Here is a 15,673-nt window from a genome sequence, read left to right on the forward strand (position 1 = left end):
CACTGAGCAAATGTTTACAGGATTGGAGCCTAATTTACTTTCTACTATTAATTTTATGCTTTCAAAACTACATAAATATAACCCATACACAAAAAGTTATGTTAAAAAGCACAATAAGACTGCAGTCAAGCACTTAAAAGTTTGGAACTGCTAGAATTAACCTTATTTCAGCCCCCTTCTGCATATACAGGTACATTATGATTAAGGTTACGTTTTAGTCATGGGTATTTTTAGTAAAAGTCATGGACAGGTCACGGGCAGTAAACAAAAATTCACAGCCCGTGACCTATCCATGACTTTTACTATTTACCCGTAACTTGGGCCGGGGCCCCCGGGTGCTCGGGGTGGGGAATGGGAGGGGCCGTGGTCTGGAGGCACCGTGGGTGCTGGGGGAATGGCCCATGACTCCTGCTGGTGCAGGGGATGAGGGGGAGGAAGGAGGGGAGTTGGCAGGACTGGTAATATCCCTACCCGGCTCAGCGTGTCTCTGCAGCTCCTAGCAGGAGGGAAGGCCAGGGGGATCCGCGCACTGCCCCCGCCGAGCTCCGGTTCCGTAGCTCCCATCGGCCGAGAACCACAGCCAAAGAGAGCTGCGGAGGCAGTGCATGCAAGTAGGCACAGCATGCAGAGTCCCCTCAGCCTAGGGCAGGAGTTGCAGTGTCATGCTGGCTGCTTCCAGGGAGCCTCCCCGAGAGGTGAAAGTGGGTCAGTGCAGCATACCGGTCAGAAGTGGCCGCTGGTATGGGCCTGTAAGCAGCCGAGGTGGGGGGGGGACAAAAAGGGCAGCTGCTCTGGGGCCCCAGCGATTTGAAAGGGCCTGACGCTCCCGGCAGCTGTTGCTGCTACTGCAGAATCAGCTGGAGCCCTGGGCCCTTTAAAAGGCTGCCGGAGTCCTGGGCAGCACAGGCTGGGCAGTGCAGAAGGGCTGGCTGGGGGAAGCTGACCCCTGAGCCCCGCCCCTTCCGCACGAGGCCTCACCTGTTCCAGGAGCCCGGAGCCAGGCCCCCGTATTGGTAAGTCTTATGTTACTTTCACCCCTGGTCTCCCCGCGCCCTCAGGTAAGCGCCACCCTGCATCCCCCCTTTCTCCTGCCCCAGCCCTGAACTCCCTCCCACACCCAAACTGCTGCTGGCCCAGGGACTGCCTTAATTAGGATACAGTCTTTAATTACATGATCACATGCTATTTTTTCCCACAGGACCCCAGTTCAGCCTGCAGGACACATGCGGCCCAATTAACACACAGCTGCAGCCCAGCTCAGCTGTGCACTAAAGGCCATGGGTATGCCTGGGGTCGCAGGTTCACAGCTGCCCAGGGGGAGGGGTCTAGAGTGCCCTGATGCCTACCGTGGGGGCGGGCTCCTGGCCAGCCCTGTGGGGTTGGGGGGTCCCCACTGGCACTGCACAGTCCAGGGCAGCCGGCCCACCCTGCAGGTTCCAGGGCAGCGGGGAATTGGGGCGGGCCCCGCATGGCAGGGGTCCTGGGCAGCCGTCTGGTCCCGCAAGCTCCAGGGCAGCCGTGTGGCAGGGGACTGAATCAGGCAGCCAGCCTGGTCCGTGTGGCAGGGGTCCTGCGGTCCAGGCAGCTGGCCTACCCCTGGGGGCAGCGACCCGTGCGGCAGGAGTCCGGGGTCCATAGTCGAGATCTGGGCTGCCACTGTCTCTGTGGCCCAGGTTATGCATTGTGAGCCACATATGCAGTCCATAATGTGTAATATGTTGAGAATCACTGAGTTATACAAACCTCATATTGGGCCTGAAAGAGATAAAGGACAATACTGAGCCCACATAGCCCCACCCTTTCAAATACAGGCGCCAGCTTCCAATTTTCCCCAGGAGTGCTCAACCACCACTCAGCCCCAGGCCCTGTCCTCACTCCACCCCTTCCCCCAACCTTGCTTCTTCCTGCCCCAGGCCTGGCCCCCACTCCACCCCTTCCCCCAAGGGTACGCCCCTTCCCACCCAGTCCCACTCCCTCCACCAAGCACGCCCATACCCACTCCTCCACCTCCCTCCCAGCACCTCCTGCACACCATGGAACACCTGATCTGCGGTAGGTAGGAGGCGCTGGGAGGGAGGGGGAGGAGTTGATCAGCGGGGCCACCCGCGGGTGGGGAGCTTGGCTGCCGGTGGGTGCTAAGCACCTGCTAATTTTTTTTTCTGTCGGTGTTCCAGCCCTGGAGCACCCACAGAGTCGGCGCCTATGCCTCCAGGCCTGCAGAGCATGCTCCAACTGGAAAAGAAGTTTAAATGAAAGCTCCCCAGTTCAGTCAAGGAGAGGAAAACAGACCACGCTAAGGGATCCTGGACAAGGGTGCTGAAGAAGTCTCCCTGTGAGACCAATAAGGGACCAATAAGGGGAGAAGATACTTTCAAATCTGTGGAGGAAGGTTTTTTGTCTGTGTCTCCCAGAGTCAACAAGGAACCAGGGCAGGGAAAATACATCTCCCTAAGTCATATCTAAGCTGAGCATCTAATATTGCAGAAATAGTAAGTAATAGCAAAGAAATGCGTTAGGTTATCTTTTGTTTTAGCTTGTGAATTTTCCCTGTGGTAAGAGGGAGGTTTATCCCTGTTTTTGTAACTTTAAAGTTTTGCCTAGGGGGAAATCCTCTGTTTTTGAATCTTTTGTTATTCTGTAAAGTACTTACCATCCTGATTTTACAGAGGTGATTCTTTTACCTTTTTTTTTTAATTAAAATTCTTCTTTTAAGAACCCAATTGATTTTTCATTGTTCTTAAGATCCAAGGGTTTGGGTCTGTGTTCACCTGTACCAATTGGTGAGGATAATATTCTCAAGCCTTTCCCAGGAAAGGGGGTGCAGGTCTTGGGGGAATATTTTGGGGGAATAGTACTCCAAGTGGTCCTTTCCCTGTGAAATAAAATTATTCTACTTAACTGCCAGGGGGCAAATTTGTCATGTACACATGGGAGAAAGTAGAAGGGAAACATGCAGCGTCAGCTATGGATAGTTTTAACTCAGGAAGTTCCTTCGAGAGGAAATGTAGCCAAATTCCAACCCTGCAGACAATGGAACTTTCTGTGCCTGCGTCCTGTAGATAACTACCTGCTTGGTTTGCAAAATAACGCAAGGGTGAGGAGGCAAGTAGATGAACAATAAGGAGTCATAAGAGGGGCAGATACATGTAGCTTGCTAATTATGTATGGTAATGATAGCAAATTTTGGCCAATCGTAGAGCGACAGACTATCATAGTCAACTGCATATAATACTTTGGTGTAAGTGTTTTCAGCGTTCTTGCTGACTTATGAGCTCGAACCCAATTGCAATTGAAATAAACGGATCGCCCCTCCAGGGCTCCTTGGTTGACTAGCTGTGTCCATCTCTCCTTATTCCTCAGCTGGAACGAACAGAAATTTCTACTACACGTGATACTTTGTCTAAATCACTTGGTGGTGGCAGCATACTGTTCAAGGCAAGGTGGAATTTGTGCCTTGGGAAAGTTTTTAACCTAAGCTGGCAAAAATAAGCTTAGGGGGTCTTTCATGTGGATCCCCACATCTGTACCCCAGAGTTCAGAGTGGGGAAGGAACCTTAACAACCCACTAGACCACCTGGTCTTCCAAAGGCTCTGTTACAGTCCTCTTCAGCCCTGGGCTGGAACATGGCTCCATGAGGACAGATTCTTCAGAGAATTTAGCTGCTAAAATTGAAAAAGTCTCTACCGAGCATGTGCAAATTACCATTTTTCAAAAGCTTTTAACTTCATCAAATTTGGGAGATTTTTTTACCGGGGCAGCAAGAGGCATATCCTTGATACAAAGGTCACCCCCCACCAAATTTCAAGACCTTGCTCTAAAGCATGGGGGCATTAGACCTTTTCAAATACAAGGTTGCCAAAATAGTTAATAATAATAATAATTAATAAATTTTCCACTAGCCTCATCCTTGGAAACAGCAAACATTTTGGCTGAAATTTTCCCAAAAAATTCAATATGAGGCAGACATACACCATGGAAAATTTCAGCCCAAACAGTTATATGTTGGCAAAATTACTAAAAACTGAAAACAAGATCTGAACTGTCAGACAACTTTAATAAAAGGTGGTGCTTCTAGCACCATCAACAATACACATCCTTCTAAGCAAACATTTTACTGCAGTCTAAAAAAATCTTGCAGTATCAGGGCACCTTTCTAGTATGGTATAGTGTTTTTAAAAAGATTTACTTCTGTACTTTTATGACAGAAAATATTTAACATAAGAGAAACCTATTTTAGATCAACGTTAAACCCACTGAAGTATCTGGATGTTGATCAACAGTAGCCAATATCTGCTCAACCATTTCCTCCAGATGATAAAAGGAAGAGTATGAGAACTATCTCCACATTATTTCCCAGATTCCTGAACCTTATAGTGATTTGCTTTATAAATTTGTTTTGTGCTGTTTTAATAATTGATACATTCCTTCAAAACAACTCAGTAACCCCAGAAACTCATTAAATGACAGTACCAAATCCTTAAGCTCCTGTTTTAAAGTTTTGTTTTTAAACCACTTTATCTATTTTACAAGACTGCATAGAAAATAGTCCAACTCAATAGGGCCAAAAATGCAGAGAAAAATATTGGAAGGGGCAGCACAACAAAATGTATACTGGATCTGATCAAGAAAAAAAATACAGGTCTGTTGCATCTCAGGCGCATTTAACATGTGTGGTTTCAGCTTTACGTGGTCGGCAAAAACAAAAAAGAGAAAAATAACAATTTAAATACTGTTTCTGTAGTGTGGGCGATTCTGCCCGCCATTACACTCAATGTAATTTTGACTATACGCGATTTTCGCTTTAGGCGCTGACTGTGGAACGTAACCCCAGCGTAAGATGAGACAGACCTGTACTCAATCATGTTGTTACAAGAGAGAGATGTTGGATATTCAAAATAGAATCAATTTTCCACACTTCAAAAGCAATTTTCAAGCCTGAACAAATTTAATGAAGGACCTAAGGCTTGTTCTACTTAAAAATATGGTAACTAAGATTTTTTAGAAAAATCATGATTACGTTAAGCCTTAGTAGAAACTGTACGATTGCTAGGTAAGAAATAATTAATACTCTCTCTATTTAACAAAAGGCTGCTGTTCAAGGGTGAACATATTTGCCAACAAATTAGACTAGAAAAATATGCCAAAGTTTTCAAACTTAGGTGTATAAAGATAGTCACTCCACTCCATAATCATACACTTGATTAAAAGTGGCCTGGTTTTGTCAGAAGTGTTGAGAATCTGCAGCCCCCATTTTCAGTGGCATTTGAAGCTTTATAGCACTTCAGGGACAGAAAGTTTCTTTTATTTAGGTCCTTACTAGGAAGCCAACTTTAGGCATCCAAATTTCAAATTTTAAATTTTGACCTCAGTATCTTGCCCACTTATTTCTCTCAAACATGGAAATAATGCTATCCTAGAGTTCAAACCATAACAACTGGATAAAGCCCTTCCATAAACCTTTTTTTGATAACATGGAGATAACCTAGTACAGACCCAAGAACCACCCAGTTCACAAAGTACAGAGCAGTCTTTGGGTTCACTCAGCCCCCAAATTAGTGTCTTAACATAAAAGAAAGGATGTTTCAAGTCAACTGGAAGAGACGGCTTAATTCATCTAAAACTATCCAGCAGACTCCTGTTTAGAGTCAGAAAAAGGAAAGTGAAGCAATATCTTCCATCTGGTCAAATTTATGTTTTAGGTTTATTGGCATATTTTCTATTCTTTTAATTCTGCATAAAATACTTAGGAAAGTACCAAAAGCAGATAGAAATCTAACCTTTCCTTGAACAACTTTTATCTATTCATCCCCTTCAAGAATTCATAGTGCTGCTCTGCAAGTTGCAGCAATAGCATCACCTGCCAAGCTATTTAAATCCAATTATATTATTTCATATCAATTAACTCTTGAAACACACATTGAAGTGGAAGAGAATACGACTGGAGGCATTTTTCTAGGAATCCAGTTTTAAATTATTTCTATATGCTAACTTTCTACTAAAGTTTCTGATCTTTCATTTATATTTTTAAATAGATTGTCAGGAAAAAGTTAAAATTTACATTTTGCATAAACTTTTTTCTGTTATAAATTTATGATGTGAAATTCCCATTTCATATAATTTTACTTAGTTAGCATCTCTTACCTGTGCATAATTCCACTACAAGCCAGAGATGGTTGCTTGTTTCATACCATTCATGAAATGTTACTATGTTCTTGTGTCTAATGTCATGTGTAAGACGAACCTGTAACAGAATATTTGTATATTTTATTTGGAGAGCTGCATTCAGCTATTAGTGTTTCAGGGGGGAAAATGCAATACAAAGTAATTCTAGATTCCTTTCTCCTTATATTGCTAGCTTTTCAAATGCCACCAAATTTTTAAGAGGCCACATTCCTACTCAAATCATACAATCAGAAATATAGAGGGAAGATACCTTTCGGCACAGGCCTCCCCCAACTTCCCTGTGTTCAGAAGTACAGTCAATTTTCCTCAAACCAGTTCAACTGGTTAACAAAAAACAACAGTTTTAAGAAAGAAGGCCAGGGTCAGCATAGCGATCTAGTGACAGAAGAAAACACTCCTATGTTATAGATCAGAGTTCAGGGTCAAAGTTACGTCCCTAGTTTCTGTGCCAGTGAGAGATGAAAGTGTGAAAGAAGCAGGTACAGTGAGTCCTGGAGAAGGAAAGAGTTTTCCATCATTCTTGAGTAATCCCCTCTGGCCAACCAAATATCACTGAGAGGTGCCCAGGAGCTACATTTATGTTGAAAGATGGGTTAAGTCCAATAAAATGTGTTTCACAGCTTTGAAGGAGAGGAGGGGAAATGGCAGAAATTTTTCCATTCCCCCTTTAAAAAAAAAAAGGAAGAAAGCCTAAATGTGCAACGTCTAGTGTAGTTTGTGGTAGAAGAATTGCTGGATATGCTCAATACAAAAAGTAACAAAATATTCTGAGCATCTTTAACCAAGGATATAGCTTCCTAGTCACTCAGTAAGTGCTGATTATTGAAACAATAAGAGAAAGTACTTAAGAAAAATGTACATATGGGAGAGGAGGAGGCTCGTATTTCAACTGACTTGTATTCTCCCAGTGAATACTGCAGTAACAAAGTGAACCCAATCACTACATTTATGACAGCTTCTCTGACCAGCACAAAGTTAACCTCTTATGAGCAGATGTGTTTACATCTGTGCTAAAAAAGGTAGGGGCTTCAGGAGGAATCCATGACTTCACATCTACAAAGAAAACCCATTTAAGATAAGGGAATTTGGAAGCTAAAAGCTTAAAACATCACTATAAATTGACACACATAGAAGGTAGGTCAGGTAATGTCTTTTATTGGACCAACTTCTATTGGTGGAATGTACATGCTTTTGAGCTCCACTAGGGTGACCAGACAGCAACTGTGAAAAAATCGTGACGGGGGTAATAGATGCCTACATAAGACAAAGCCCCAAATATCAGGATTGTCCCTATAAAATCAGGACATCAGGTCTGTGGAGCTTAGGGTGACCAGAAAAAGAGCTCTGTCTAGCTTGAAAGCTTCTACCTTCCACAAACAGACATTGGTCCAATAATGGATATTGTCTCACTTGCTTTGACCAACAAGGCTACAATAACAGTGCAAACAACTAGAAAATTGTGATGAATTAATTGTATGTGAAGTAGTTCCTGGTATTCTTTGTGTCTGTATTTGTGCTACTGGAAAATTTGTATCTACATTTCCCTACAGAAATAGTAATAAACATTATTCTTACCCAGTTGGTTATTTCAGCTCTTTTGCATTTATCAGTGCAAAGAATAGCAACAAAATTAATAGTGCCTTTTCTTCTTCCTTTATAAACAACTGTCTTGCTTCCTCTTCCAATCTCTTCATATAAAATAAAGTTCTCCATGTTTAAGATGCTTTACATCCAACAAATTAAGAAATGGCTTGTTTTCATCACTAACAAACACCACCTTGAAACAAAGAAATACAAAAATTTCTTAAATGTAAATATGTAATCATTATTTTCTTAATTCTTAAGATATGGCATTTAATACAAAAAGGTAACATTCATGTGATTAGCAATTATGACTGACCTTACAGAAAGATTATAAACAAGACCTCCCACAACAAAGTCTAATCAACATTTTACACATAAGATAATATAAGAGTCACAATATTAAACTCCAAACTGCAAATTCAAAACAAAACAAAGCCCTGTCGTATAAGTACTCTATGGTCATGACATTACTAGGGAATTTTGGTACTACTACTACCAGTTCATCCAACTTGGCACTAGCCCTAATGGAGACAGGGACCCCAACAGCTTCCAATGTTTTTACCACATCAGTTAAACCTGCTAAGAACCAGTGGCAGCACTTATGAGTGGGAATTTCTTGAAATTCCCTAGTGTAGACAAAGATAATGGGAAGTTACATTTACTAACTGAACTGGTTTTGTGTTTTGAGACTCAAGGCAATTCCACATAAGCTAACTTCTATTTTTCCCCATCAGTTCTATCATTTTCTGACTTAGAAATCTAGATAATACAGTATTATCACTTTCAAAGAAAAATGTACCATTTATTAGTAATCCTAAATGTAGTCTCATTTGTACATCAGAAAGAATGTAAGTGGTTCACCATGTTTAGTAAGAAGCAAAGCAGACATTTTTAATGTGTATTTATTTTCTGTATCTAAGCACATATAAGTAATAGGAGCTATTCTTTCTTGGTCTGAGCGAGCCTTTACTTTGAATTTCAAACAGAACTGGTAGTGAAATATAACTATAACGAAAATACTGATTTGTAATTCTGCTTCTCTGAAAACAGCTTTCTAAGAAGATTCTCGTTCCCTGGCTTTAGATTTCCACTATCTAAGACAATGAAAGTATCAGCTCTACAACGGGGATTTATTTTGTTTCTTAAAAGAGTAAAATACTGCTTTAAAAAAATCCCAAGAGACTATCCTCTGTAGGAAATGTAAACCATAAATGGGGGGATGGGGGGAGAACACCCACACTTAGGCCAACTTCAAGTGAGGGACATCCCAAAATAAAATAAAAACTTTTGTGATGGGAGATTTTGGCCTCCTCTACTTGGGAAACAAACTCTGGAGAATCGATTCCAAAATGGGATTCCCTCCTGGACGCAGAATGTAAGCAGCAATATTCTGTGCATGCATAGAGAGAAGAAATGTACAGAGAGACCTGCTTTGCAGTTGTCAGAAGGGAGATTGCTTTAGGACAGGCAGTGGTGACAACCTTGTCTCTCATCAACTGAATTTTGATGTCTTCCTGTTTCAGGCCAGCTATGTAATGATAAAAAATATGCACTCAGACACGATTTAGTCCTCCTGGTAATTACTATAAAAGAAAGTTAGGTGGATTTTTCAAGTGCTTTAGTCTGCCCAAAAGACCATCTGACTTCAAGGTCCTGGGAAAGGAGCTGCAAGCGTGAGAACAGGGGAAGGATGATAGGCTTATTAAAGTTATTACCCTTCGGACGAATCTTGGACGAGTAAAACTTTAAATAAGGTGGTTGAGTCATTAGGGCCTAAAATACACTCACTCTACAAGCTGAAATTCCTGCCACCAGGGAAAAAAAAGAATCCATGTAAGAATCTTAAGCTCACAGGAATTTAATATTTCAAAAGGAGCTTTCATCAAATCACATTAATATCCTACAATATAGGGGGTGAGATATTTGCAAGAATCAGACTTCGCATGGAAGTGCAATCAAACAGACCTATAGGTATGTATCAGAGGCACCGGCTCTCACCTCATATTACTTACATCAAAGGAGGCTACACAGTTTTCCCATTCCAGATCTGCAGCCTCATGCATAAGATTCTTAAGCTCCTGGAGTTTCTGTTGGGGAACACAACTGACCAGGATGTAGGACTTTTCCCCCAAAGGTCTAACTGACCCTTGCCATGAAGTCACTGTGGTTCACAGCTTCAAAGATTGTAGCCACAAAGAAACAAAGAAGAATCCCAGTTCTGCAGCTCATGATTTTGCCCCCATTCCCATCCCAGTACTACAAATGTGGTGGGTCTTCTCTCTAGCAAGAAGCTCTCATGAGCAGGGTGAGACATAGCCAGCAGCATCTTCAGGGAAAATATTTTTTCCTCAATCATCTGACAGAATGAAGCAGTTGTGTGGTATCTGCCACATCTTAACCAGATGGTCCAAAATAAGGTGCAAGGATACAACAATACTATTGGTGAGAGGTTCCTGGCACAGGTAACTCTCTTAAGGCCTTTGTAGATTATTGGGCCAGCTGAAGATCAGTTTTTCTTCAACAGCTTCTACAGAAAAACTGGCCAAAATCAGAATCCTCGCCTGTGAAATCAATACTAGTATTCCTCAGTAATAGAGGTGTATTTGGCAAGAGATACATGTTCTGGCTCATCTGAATCCAAAGACCAGCAATAGCTACATCATAGCCTCTAACACAGATGGGGAGGGGCATTGTCAGGGCTAGAAATTCTTGCTTCAACAGTGCCAACTCTGGGGCACATGCATTGGCCTTGACACAAGAGGCCACATCAAGCAGTCAAACAAACTGCCCATATAGAATTAAAGGAATGTCTGAAGAATGGCACTGTAGGATTTGTGGTACCCTTTCAGCTTGGCATCAAAATTCTCTCTGTTAAAGCAGCAAAGAAAACAGGAAGAAAAGCATGCAGAAATGCCCAAAATAACAGATTTAGAACCGTAACAGATCTGATTGGAAGATAGGAATAGGACACTAAGATACCTAATGAAATCAGCTTGCATCCAGAAGGGCTGGATTCGCAACCATCCTGACTCTGCTCCTGTGGGGAGCTTCTTCTCTGGCAACAGTTAAACCTGATCTAAGTGGAACATCTGGAGGGCAGGAGTCATACCCCATATGGGCAGCACATGCTGGTCAGAAAAAGTCTGGCTCATAGAAAAATGTTGAAAATCCCTCGTGTAGACTTTCTGAGACCCCCTCAACATGCTATAAAAACTCCACAGCCCACCTGTGCCACAACTGTTTTCTGCATATAAAAGCAAGGGCCAATGTTAGGGGGTAGCAAACAGGGCAGTTGCCTGGGGCCCCAAACTACAGAGAGCCCCCACAAAGCTACATTGCTCAGGCTTCAGTTTCAACCCCAAGTGACAAGGTTCAGGGCCCTGGGCTTCAGACCCATGCAGGGGGACATCAGCTTTCTGCCCTGGGCCCCAGTGAGTCTAATGCTGGCCCTATTTGGCAGACCCCCTGAAGCCTGCTCGCAGCCCCCAGGGGGTCCAAACCCCTAGCTAAGAACCACTGGTCTACACTCAAGACTTTAAAGTCTTTACCAGGTAGGAGAGTTTCCCCAGTCTCATGCTGGTGAGCTAAGATCCAGGAGCGAGGTTCCATAGGGACTGTTAGGGAAAACTGAAACTAGTTTTTTTTTTTTTTTTTTAATTAAAAAGTCTCCAATATATGCAACTAACAAAGCTGTTCCAATTCTTCACCAGATTCATGGGCTTGCGTAATTACATCCCCACCTTTCCCCCGTTAGCGCGTTCACATGTAAACGGTTGGTGGCAGGGATAATCAGCCAGAACCCTAACACTGACTGGGGTCTTTGGGTGCCACCATATCCTACGTATTCAATAGTAACTGATCCCAGACTATTATTTAAACAGTTCATCAATCCCACCATTTAATTTATTTGCTCCGAGCCCTCGCCCTGTTAAGCCTGACTCGACCATTCACGGATGGCGGCCAAGCCCAGAGCTCCCCACAGGCTGCTGGAGGGCCCCGGTGCTGGCGGTGGCAGCCCTACCACTCAGGGCATTTCACCCCCTTTTGAGCCCATGCAGCCGCGCTGCCAGGAACAAGTGCCGTAACAAGGGCGAGGCGAGTGAGGCACTTGCCTCGGGCGCAAAGCTGAGGGGCGCAGAAAAAGACAAATTAAGGTTTTTTATTCTTATTATTTTATGAAAAATTATAATCACATAATATGCACGTTGTGTCATGACAAATGTACAATGTAAATGGAAAATAAATAGAATACACCCTACAGTAATTATAAAGCATTGGTTCTCAAATTGGGGATTGCAACCCCTCGGGGGGGACATGACCCAGTTATGTGGGGGGTAGCAAGCCCCAACCCCTGTGTGGAGCTGCAGGGCTACAAGCCCCAACCCAGGCTGTGAACCCTGACCCCGACCCCTGCGCCAGGCTGAGAGCCCCAACCCCAGTTCATGATGCACACCTTATATGTATTAGTTGATTTTGTACATGGAGCTTATGATTAAAATAAATAAACGTTCTATTATTATTATTTACTTTTTTTGTTTTTTTACAAAGTAACGACTATGAAATTATATGGAGGGGGAGGGCACAAAAATAGCTAGTTACGGCTCTGCCAGGAACTATCCTGCTCGGGTCCCCTATGCCGGGCTCGCCACCCACCGCGGAGACCCTCGGGCGGGGAGGGGGCAGTCAGACCGACCCCTGCTGCCTCCAGCGGTGCGCGCCCCCCGTCTCTGCAGGGACCCGCGCCCAGCGGGCAGCGGCCCGGCTCCGACGCGCGCCGGGAGAGGGCAGAAGCGGGACAGCACGTGCGGGGGGTACCTGACGCCGGGGAAGGGGAACCCGCCCGAGACCGCCGCGGGGAAGTAACGAGACGCTGCTGCGCTGCCGCCATCAACCGAAATCCTCGAGCCCCGCCCCCACCCAGGGGCCGCTCCACCGCGGCTGGCCGGGGGAGCCGGCCCGGTGGCGCGTGCCCGGGGCTCCGGAACGACAGACGCTACCCCCAGGAAACGCACCGCGGCCAGAACCGACCCCGGCCCAGGGGAGAGGACGAGTCCGGCAGCGGGAGACCCCGAGCCGCTTGCAGAGTACCCGGCGGCACCCCCTCCTCCTCCTGTGGTCTGAGCCAGCCCCGCCCCCGTATCTAAGATACAGCGTCGGACGCCGGAAACAGAACGGAGCAACGATTGGCCACACAAATGCGAACGTATAAAGAGGCGGGGCTTCCAAACGCGCTTGGCCCTGCTGAGTGGTTCCCGCTGATGTTTGCTTGGGCCTGGGCAACGGTCTGCTGCGCGCCAGCTGTTTCCTTCCCAGCACCCTTGGCCCTGCCTGCTCCTGCCCTTGTTCCCCCCTCTCCTGCTGTTACTGCTGCCAGGGCACCCACGGGCTTGTGTGCTGGCCTGGGGTGCTGAGAGCCATTGAACTAAACGAGGAGTCCTTGTGGCACCTTAGGCTAGGTCTATACTACCCGCCTGAATCGGCGGGTAGAAATCGACCTCTCAGAGATCGATTTATCGCGTCCCATCGGGACGCGACAATGGATCCCTGAATCGGCGCTCTTACTCCACCAGCGGAGGTGGTAGTAAGCGCCGCCGACAGAAAGCCGCAGAAGTCGATTTTGCCGCCGTCCTCACAACGGGGTAAGTCGGCTGCGATACGTCGAATTCAGCTACGCTATTCACGTAGCTGAATTTGCGTATCTTAAATCGACTCCCCCCTGTAGTGTAGATGTACCCTTAGAGACTAACAAATTTATTTGGGCATAAGCTTTCGTGGGCTAGAACCCACTTCATCAGATGCATGGAGTGAAAAATACAGGAGCAGGTATAAATACATGAAAGGATGGGGGTTGCTTTACCAAGTGTTAGGTCAATCTAACAAAATAAATCAATTAACAGCAGGATACCAAGGGAAGAAAAATAACTTTTGAAGTGGTAAGAGAGTGGCCCATTACAGACAGTTCACAAGAAGGTGTGAGTAACAGTAGGGAGAAATTAGTATTGGGGACATTAAGTTTAAGTTTTGTAATGACCCAACCACTCCCACTCTTTATTCAGGTCTAATTTGAATAAACTGTAACCCTGCATATAATAGAAACCACTTCAATCCAGGAGGTGGGGTGGTATCCCCAGGTGCGCACCTAGTTCCAGCACCTATGCCCATGCCCGCCACTGCAGGGCGGGACAGATCCAAATGGGGAGGCTGCAAGAGCTGATGGTTAGAGCAGGGAGTTGGGGCTCCTGGTTTCTCTGCCTGGCCATGATGCTTGTCTACGTTGTACTCTCCAACCTTGCTTTAACTCACATGACTGGAAACATAGCGTCCACAGACTTGTTACACTCGTGGCAGGTAACCCATGTTAATGTGTGATTAGAAACAAGTTTACAAGCCCTATGTGTGATGGTGGGTATAACACTAAACTTGCCTCTTCCCCAATAACCTCCTCTCTGCAAAAAGGATCATCATCATTAGCCATCTCCCAGGCCTGTTGAAAGGTTACATTATCATTTGTAAAATGCTTTGAGATCTTTCAATGCAAACCACTGTGTAATTAAAGGTTATTAGTATACCAAACAGTTTATATATTTTTTATTCTGTGCAGCACCGACCAATATACCTTGGCTGTCTAACACTTGACATTACAATTTACTGTTTTCATGTGCTTGTAGCTTTGCCAGTTTAGGCTGACATTTTTCGTGTTTAGTGTCTGCTTCAAGTTCAGTTTTCTGTGAAAGTTTGGTCCAATACAGTTCAGACATTTTTAAGGTCAATGAAAAATAGGTAGTTTTAGCTTTGTAACAAAATAAATTATATTTTTAACAGTTCAAGGCTTCAGGGGGTTGGAATAGGGTCTTGAAATTTGCCAGGAGGAGACTGCTGAAGATAGAGAAGAGATTTTGCTGTCCTCAAGTAAATCTCTTTAGATTTTACTAAGTTATAAACAGAAAATCGTTATTTGTACATGCATAGTAAAACATTAAATGCTTGTTCACTTTTTTGAATGTTCGAATTCTTGCTCTGTTGCACAGCACTTGCTCCCAACCCCTACAGAGACATCTGTGTTCTACTCTAATAACTGAAGTTAAACAAAAGCAGAATGGATTTCCCTTGTCTTCTTTCTTCCACATAAATGAGTATTTAACTCACAGTATAAGTAAAATGAATAAATAGATGTCAGGTAGTTTCTTGTAGTCATCACAGAAAAAGTGGGCCTTAAGGAGGGATTAATTTAGGTTTTAATTAATGCATATCTGATTCCTAAGTCTCTTAAGGATAGCAGATATAGTGTAAAAGAGGCAGTGTGGTCTAATGGTTAAAGCACAGAACTGTGTTTTGTTCCTGGATTTGACAGTGACTTTATGTGTGACATTAGAAAAGTAACTTTCCTCTCTCTCCCTTAGTTTCCCCAGCTATAAATGACAAAAACTAAACCCAAATAACTAAGTTACTCCCTCTTGTGATTCTCCCAGAGTGTCCTGTCATATGTGTGTTAGATAATAAGTTTAGGACAAGGATTGTCTTTATTTTTGTGTATTGTACAGTGCCAAATCCAATATTGTCAGCATTTAGCAAATAATAGTAAATAATCACAAAACAGTGCCTATGTTATCTGGAGTGTTGTGAACATTAATGTATGTACAGAATTTGAGAGCCTCATGTGGAAGTTACTATAGCAGCACAAAGTACTATAAATCAAAACAAACAAATGGAAACTTTGTTTTTGTCATCTTTAATTTTATTAAAGTAAATATTTTTAAACAGAGACTTTAATTATAAGAGCACATCCACCTCTTAGAAAGCAAACCATATCAGACAAGCCACAGATTAAGTCTTGCAAAACAAATCTCTTCATAAGAAAGCCTTACAATATGAATAAATTCAGATACAAGTAGCTATATTGGCTCA

General features: G+C 43.9%; 1 protein-coding gene across 7 annotated transcripts in view; it reads right to left on the minus strand.

Moving 5' to 3' along the window:
• The window catches only part of ULK4 (unc-51 like kinase 4), a 401,679-nt gene extending 388,820 nt beyond the window's left edge, over positions 1-12,859 (minus strand). For 3 of the 7 annotated variants that reach the window (XR_004644496.1, XR_004644497.1, XM_034760994.1), the window contains exons 1-3: positions 12,584-12,729; positions 7,760-7,961; positions 6,143-6,242 (exon numbers count right to left, since the gene is read on the minus strand). Coding sequence is in view for 4 of the 7 variants with exons in the window: in XM_034760994.1 (XP_034616885.1) it covers positions 6,143-6,242; positions 7,760-7,897 (238 nt within the window). In the remaining 3 variants the exon portion in view is untranslated. Of the gene's footprint in view, positions 1-471; positions 560-6,142; positions 6,243-7,759; positions 7,962-12,583; positions 12,730-12,780 lie in introns of those variants that run through there. The other 4 variants (XM_034760991.1, XM_034760990.1, XM_034760992.1 and 1 more) reach the window with 4 other exon arrangements.
• Between the last annotated feature and the right edge of the window lie 2,814 nt (positions 12,860-15,673).

Source organism: Trachemys scripta, chromosome 2, assembly GCF_013100865.1.
Source record: "Trachemys scripta elegans isolate TJP31775 chromosome 2, CAS_Tse_1.0, whole genome shotgun sequence".
Taxonomy (NCBI): domain Eukaryota; kingdom Metazoa; phylum Chordata; order Testudines; family Emydidae; genus Trachemys; species Trachemys scripta.